Source organism: Pinus tabuliformis, chromosome Q, assembly GCF_031772625.1.
Source record: "Pinus tabuliformis cultivar Carrire ecotype Pingquan chromosome Q, CPIR1, whole genome shotgun sequence".
Lineage (NCBI taxonomy): Eukaryota > Viridiplantae > Streptophyta > Pinopsida > Pinales > Pinaceae > Pinus > Pinus tabuliformis.
The window spans coordinates 1,149,490,455-1,149,498,297 of NC_142296.1; the positions used below are offsets into that span (position 1 = coordinate 1,149,490,455).

The window sequence follows — 7,843 nt, forward strand, 5'->3', positions numbered from 1 at the left end:
AAAGCTAAGAGGCAAGTTTTTGCCAAGTAATTATCAGCAAACTTTGTTTAGACAAATGCAAAATATTAGACAGAGGTCTTTGATAGTAAAAGAATACACAAAGGAGTAATATAAGGTAAGCATAAGAGCTGGAGAAGCCCAAGATACAGATGAGAAGGTGGCTAGATATATAAATTTCCTCGAGATGGACATTCAAGATGAGATAAGTCTACTTTCTCCTAAAACAGTAGAGGAAGCTTATCAGATAGCACTGAAAGCTGAAGAAAAACTCATGAGGAAGTAGTCTGCCAAAGGGAGAGGTACTTTCCGAGGAAGGGGAAGTCAAGGTGGTAGAGGAAGATCTATAGCACCTAAATATGGAGCTAGAAGCAGCTCAACCCAACATGCACCCACATAGGTGATGCAAGAGGCAGAGGGAGTTTTCATAGAGGAAGAGGAGGCAGAGGAAGAGGTAGAGAAATAAGATGTTACAGATGTAACAAGCTGGGACATAAATCTTTTAACTGCTCAAGAATGCAGAAACAAATCAGAGGAATGGAATTGTTGCTCCAGTTGAGGTAGAAGCACCAGTGGCAGCAGTAGCAGAAGAATAAAATATACCAGAGAGAGGAGAATCTTTGGTAGTTAATAAATTTTTGCTTAAGCGAGCAAAGGAGATGGTTGAAACATCACAAAGGAAGACTTTATTCAGGACAGTGTGTAAAGTCCAAGGGGAATGTTGCTAGATGATCATTGATAGTGACAACACTGATATTTTGGTCTCTACAAAAGTAGTGGAGAAATTGAAGCTGAAGACAATGAAACATCCAACACCTTACAAGGTGTCATGGTTGCAAAAGGGACATCAACTGTTAGTGAATGAACAGTGTGAAGTGGAATTTCAAGTGGGCAAGTATAAGGATAAAATTGTTTGTAATGTGATGCGCATGGATGTGTGTCACATATTGCTTGGAAGACCTTGGCAATATGACAGAGGAGCCATGCATGATGGGAAAATAAACACCTACAAGTTTGGAAAGGATGGTGTCAATCATATGTTGCTGCCTTTGCAAGAAGAAGATGTACCAAGAAAGAAGACTGATCCAAAAACTCTGTTACTTGGAGGAAAGAAATACTTGAAGCAGATTGAAGAAAATGAGGTAATTTTTTTTGTAATTTGCAAGCCCAAGGTAATAATGACCTCTACTATAGTTTCTGATTTACCCATTGAAATTCAAGAAATGTTGGAGAAATATTGTGATATTATCATTGATGATTTGCATAATGAATTACCACCTATTAGAAGAATCAGTCATCATATAGATTTGATTCCTGGAGCAAGTCTGCCTAACAAAGCAGCTTAGAGAATGACTCCTACAAAAAATGAAGAAGTTAGAAAGAAGGTGCGAGAATTTCTTGACAAAGGGCTGATCAGAGAAAGCTTGAGTCCTTGCCAGTACCAACAATGCTGAGCCCAAAGAAAGATGGTGGTTGGAGAATGTGTACAGATTCAAGAGCCATCAATAAAATCGCAATCAGGTATAGATTTACGTTACCTAGAATTGAAGATTTAATGGATTGCTTGAGTGGAGCAAAATATTTTTCAAAACTAGATCTTAAAAGTGGGTATCATCAGATAAGGATAAGAGAAGGGGATGAGTGGAAAACCTCTTTTAAGGCAAATGAGGGACTATATGAGTGGAGAGTAATGCCTTTTGGGTTGTCAAATGCACCAAGTACATTCATGAGACTCATGAATGAAGCTCTTAAAGAGTTCATTGGTAAGTTTGTAATAGTATCTATGGATGATATATTAGTCTACAATAGGTCTAAGGAGGAGCACGTGAGGCATTTAAATTATGTCTTACAAAGGCTGCAGCAAGAAAAATTATTTATGAATCTGAAGAAGTGTTCATTCATGAAAGAAAAGCTAGTGTATTTGGGATTTGTTATTTTTGCTGAAGGGCTGAAGATGGATCCAGAGAATATCAAGGCAATTATGGAGTTGCCTTCACCCAAGAGTGTTTTTGAGGTAAGGAGTTTTCATGGTCTTGCTAGCTTTTATAGAAAATTCATTAAGAATTTTAGTAAGATTAATGCACCTATTATTGAGACCATAAAGAAGGACAAACATCTTTTTAAATGGACCACTGAAGCAGAGAAAAAATTTCAGTTGTTAAAGAAGAAAATCACTGAAAAGCATATTTTGGTTCTGCCTGATTTTAACAAACCTTTTCAAGTGAAGTGTGATGTCAACGGAGAAGCAATTGGAGATGTTTTAAGCCAATAAGATAGACCAATAGCTTACTTTAGTGAAAAGCTAAATGATTCAAAAAATAAATATTCTTCTTATGATAAGGACTTCTACGCAGTTGTGTAGTCATTGAAGAAATGGAGGCATTATTTAATGTCAAAAGAATTTATTCTTTATTCAGATAACCACACATTATAGTTTATAATGCAGCAGCCAAAGCACAACCAGAAACATGCTAAATGGGTAGAATATCTTCAAGGTTTCCATTTTGTTTTGAACCATATAAATGGACAGTCAAACAAAGTTGTAGATGCCTTAAGTAGGAGAAATGTATTACTTCAAGAGAGTCAAATCCAAGTGTTGGGTTTTGATTTTCTTAAGGAATTATATGAAACTGATTCAGATTTTAAAGAGGCATTTGATGCTTATAAAAATCTTGTTTTGGTGGATAGGAGCAAATGGTTGGATTACTTCCCACAAGTTGAATTGTTATTTAAGAAAAATCAGTTGTGCATACCAAACTGTTCAATGAGAGAGAATTTAATCAAAGAGAAACATAGTGGAGGACTTGCAAGACATTTTGGTGTAGAGAATAATTTTGCACTGTGAAACAGATTTTATTTCTGGCTGAAAATGAAATATGAAGTGGAGAAGTATGTGAGAACTTGCAAAGTCTGCCAATATGCAAAGGGAAGGAGCCAAAACATAGGTTTGTATATCCCATTACCAATTATAGATAAGCCTTGGGATATGGTAAGTATGGATTTTGTGTTGGGCTTACCAAAGACTCAAAGAGGTAATGATTCAATTTTTGTTGTACTGGACAAATTTTAAAAAATGGCACACTTTATTCCATGTTATAAAATTAGTGATGCTTTTCACATTGCTGATTTTTTTTTTTAAGGAGATTGTAAGATTGCATGGGTTTCCCAAAAGTATCGTCTCAGACAGGGATTCGAAATTTGTGGGACATTTATGGAGGACACTATGGAAGAAGCTGGGAACTAAATTATGTTTTAGTTCTACCTATCATCCACAAACTGACGGACAGACTAAAGTTGTGAATAGGAGTTTAAGCAATCTTTTAAGGAGCCTTACTGTAGAACATCCAAAGCAATGGGATCAAGTGTTAGCACAAGCTGAGTATGCATATAATGACTCACCTAACAGGAGCACAAGACAGAGTCCATTCCATATTGTTTATGGAATGCATCCAAGAGGAATATCTGAATTAAGAAATTTGGGAAAAGAAGAGATGAGAAGTGCAGAGGGTGAAGACTTTGCTTCAGAAATGCAAGCAATACATGAACAAGTGAAGCAACAGCTGCAGGATAGCAACATCAAATACAAAACTAGAGCAGACATGAGAAGAAGAGAGGTGAACTTTGAAGTTGGGGATTTGGTTTTAGCACATCTCAAAAAGGAGAGATTTCCAAAGAGGGAGTATAATAAATTGAAATTCAAGAAAATTGGACCGTGCAAAGTATTGAGGAAATTCTCTGCAAATGCTCATGAGATTGAGTTACCCCTTGATGTTGGAATATCACCAATTTTTAATTTTGCAAACTTGTACAAGTATGAGAGTGGAACTGCAGATGATACAACAAGATCAAGAAACCCAAGAGATTGATTGGGTAAAACAGTTATCCATAGCAAAGAATTTGTAGCCAGAAAGAATTCTAGACAAGAAGGTGTTTAAGAAGACAAGGAGACGAGAGTACTTCCAGTATCTGGTAAAATGGAAGGGACAACTGACTGCTGAAGCTACTTGGGTTACAGAAGACATCATATAGAAACTGGGCAGTTTTGTAGATGAACTCATGGACAGGAGCCCATGAAGAATTTTGTCCTCAGGAATTTGATGCAGGAGCATGTGACTTAGAGGGAAAATGTCTTCAAACATATTCCAAAAATCCAAAAAAAAATCTACAGGCAAGGGAGTGGGGTCCTTTAGCTAGCAATTTCCATGCGTTTCTAGTTCAAGATAGAGTAGAATTAAGAATAAAACATGCTAATTATATTACTAATGGATAAGCTGTAATAAAGCTTTACACTTTAAATCATTCTATGTAAAGTGTGCTTTTGTAAAGGATAATGGCCGAGAAGGCTTTGTCAATTATTTATAAATAAGAGACAATGAGACTCTCAGAAGAGCGGTGCTTGGAAGCATTATCCCTTGAAAAATTCTCTCTCTGTTAATTTGAATTAATGGCCTTCTGCTAATTGATATATGTATGCGCATATCGGCTCAATTGTTTTATTCTGAGTTGAAAATTGATGAATTCGCCTTATTTTTCAAAGTGATGCTTGACTGAAGCCTTTAGGATCGTTTTTTCCTTCATATCGGCGCATCTAGGCTTTCTAAGTTGTTTTACAGAGTTCTGTGGGCAAACTCTATTTACACAAAGAAATCATTATATTTTCTTAAGTGGAACACTATTTCAGACCTGAAAATTTATTGCATTTGGTTCATTCCGTATCGGGTCCAATCCAATATCGCATCAGAGAAGCGCAAGCGGAGTAGAGAGCCCTTTGGAACTGTCGAAGTGTGAAACCCTGACATTCCGGAACCGAAACATTATAAAGAAGGGCGGAAAGAGGCGTCGAGTCCGTGAGGATGATGGGATGAACAACATTTACCTACATTTATTTTATGGCTTTTTGAAATTATTTACCTACGTTTATCTTATGGCTCTTTGAAATTATTTTTACTCTAAAGTATATGACCATTTCTATCTATCTAGATTATTTAATGTTTTTGTTGTCTAATTTAAATTGCTTTATATAGATGACCATTTTTATCATCTAGATAATAAAAATAAAATTATTCTCACTATTTAATTAAAGAGGTTTTGCATTTCAAAATTAAATATAGATCAATATTTAATTAAATAGAAACTTTTTAATTAAACATAAATCAATATTTAATTACATCAAAATTTTATATATTAAATAACATTAATATTTAAAAGAAATTTAAAAAATAGATTACCCTCCACAAATTGTTTTTACTATATTTTAAAATTCACAAAATTCAAAAATTCAAAAATATTTATATTACAAACTATAAATATTGATAAATGATAATTTAAAATAATAAATTTAATTTACATAAATTTATTACAAAAATTTAAAATAACTTAAAATATATTATTTCTCATATGGGTGCTATCTAGCCTAGTAAAAAAGAGATGTTAAATTACATTACATTAAAAAAATAAAAAATTAAAAGATAGAAATGAAATATAAAATTATAATTATAACTAGTTATAATTAATAATTAGACATCTCTAAATCCATATTAACTCTAAATCTACTAAATTATGAAGGAGATCAAATCCAAATCTACTAAATTATGAGAAATCAAATCTTTTAAGTTACAAATATCTTTTAGACGAAAAATAAAAATAAAAAATCCTCTGGAAGATAATAAATTTAAATTTACACTAACCATAATATACTTAAAAATATATTCATATAATTTTTCAAAATATATATTAATTAATAAAACAACATTAATACTTATGTTTTTATTTCAAAAATATTCATACATTAATTTTTTTAATATGAAATTACTTTTAACTTTAATGAGGATTATCCTTATCCTTTCCAAATTAATACTTATACTTTTATTTCAAAACTGTTCCTACGTTAATTTTTTTAATATAAAATTACTTTCAACTTTAGTGAAGATTATCCTTATGCTTTCCAAATTAATACTTATATTTTTATTTCAAAATTATTTCAAAACTGTTCCTACGTTAATTTTTTTAATATAAAATTACTTTCAACTTTAGTGAAGATTATCCTTATGCTTTCCAAATTAATACTTATATTTTTATTTCAAAAAAATTCCTACATTAATTTTTTTAATATGAAATTCCAAATTAATACTTATATTTTTATTTCAAAAATATCCTTACATTATTTTTTTAATATGAAATTACTTTTAACTTTAATGAGGATTATCCTTATCCTTTCCAACTTTACTCCTTGTACCTCATAAGTACAATGTGTCATAGTGAAAATCTCTCAAACGCCTTCCCACTCGGGAACCGACTTTCAGTTTGGTCACACACATTGCTCATAATGAATTCATGAAATAATTGGAGTAAAACTTCCTGATTTATAAAAATTAGTTTGCTCAACTATTAAGCCGGTACAAATACGGCAACCCACTTAAGCGCTTCCTACCCGGATTTCTGAGCACGCTGGTTATACAAACTGTGCTGAAATTGGTTGGTTGTGTAATCGGCGTTTTAACTTGTTATAAAATTTGACCAGTGTGGCCACAGCTCATCGTGGAAGGCATGTGAGAGTGCGAAACATTACAGGATTCCTAGCGCCATTATTAAAGATCCACTAGTGTCACCGACTTTAACCAGCCGCGGCCGGAGGCGGGCCATTGAAAAAATACCTGAAAAAGCGGCAATAATCATCCCAACTTCCCTATTTATAACCACCAGAGCAAGAAGCATACGTGCAATTCTCTTCGAGAGCTTATATTCGCATTCGCTTGGTTTTACATCTTATTGCATATTTTCTACAGTTCGAACGGGTATGGATCAATTACTCGCTATTCTATCTGTTATTACATTTGCTCTCATAATGCCTTCACTTGCTGCAGCAGCTACAACGGAGGACGTGAAATATCCCGCGTACTATAACCACACGGATATCGCGGAATTCATTAAAACTTCGTGCAACGTGACTCTCTATCCGCAGCTCTGCGTTTCGTCGCTCTCTTCCTACGCCGGGCCTCTCAAGGCGAAGCAGACTGATCTCGTGAAGGCGGCCGTGATAGTCAGCTTGCTTAATGCTCGCAATGTTTCCGTCTGGGCCGCCGGCCTCAAAGCCAGAGGCGCCATGATGAGTGAAAGAGAAAACGCGGCGCTTAAGGATTGTATTGGCAATCTCAGGGATGCCACGTACGAGATTAGTGGATCTCTGGTGGAGCTGAAGCAACTGAAGGCGTACAGTTTCCGGTTTCATATGAGCAACGTGCAAACATGGATGAGCGCGGCCCTCACAGACCAGGAATCCTGCCTCACTGGCTTTCAAGATCTCAACACCAGCGGGAATGTTACGGCCATGGTCACCGGCCAAGTGCAAAATGTGCGCAAATTGATAAGTAATGCCCTCGCTCTTGTCAACACATTAGCTGCCACCAGAAGAGGAGATGAGCTCCATGTCTGAAGCCTTCAAGGGAGCCTCGCCTCAAATAATATAATCAGTATTTCATAGAATATGTATACCATAGATTTTAGCCTGTGGCCTTGAGGCAAAGTTTGGGACTTTTTATTGTAAATTCTGTGATAGTGATATAATAAATGTTCGTTAAAATAATTTTTTTATTAATGCATGCACGCTTTTGCCTGGGAAGGTATCTGCTATCTTTAAAATACAATTCTGAATGCCCGTTTGGGTCGTGGATTCAGTAATATGAAACGGCCCTGCTTAACTGGCCCGAGGACACACATGCATCTCTATGGGAATTTTGAAGCTTGATGGGGAAATAACCAAGCTCCTTTCCTTATTTAAAATTGTGATTGTATTTTACTTGTAAATTTTAATGTTAAAAGTAAACATAAACATTAAATTAGAAATCAG

The 7,843-nt window shown here is 34.7% G+C and overlaps 1 protein-coding gene across 1 annotated transcript; it reads left to right on the forward strand.

The window, feature by feature from the left end:
- The first annotated feature begins 6,719 nt into the window (after positions 1–6,719).
- On the forward strand, positions 6,720–7,571 carry LOC149223683 (21 kDa protein-like). The gene has a single exon (XM_089383386.1). The coding sequence runs from the start codon at positions 6,794–6,796 to the stop codon at positions 7,427–7,429; it is 636 nt and encodes a 211-aa protein (XP_089239512.1). The 5' UTR covers positions 6,720–6,793; the 3' UTR covers positions 7,430–7,571.
- The last annotated feature ends 272 nt before the right edge of the window (positions 7,572–7,843 follow it).

Excerpts from the sequence above, each read along its gene's own strand:
- LOC149223683 (XM_089383386.1), top strand. The coding sequence starts at position 6,794 with ATGGATCAATTACTCGCTATTCTATCTGTTATTACATTTGCTCTCATA.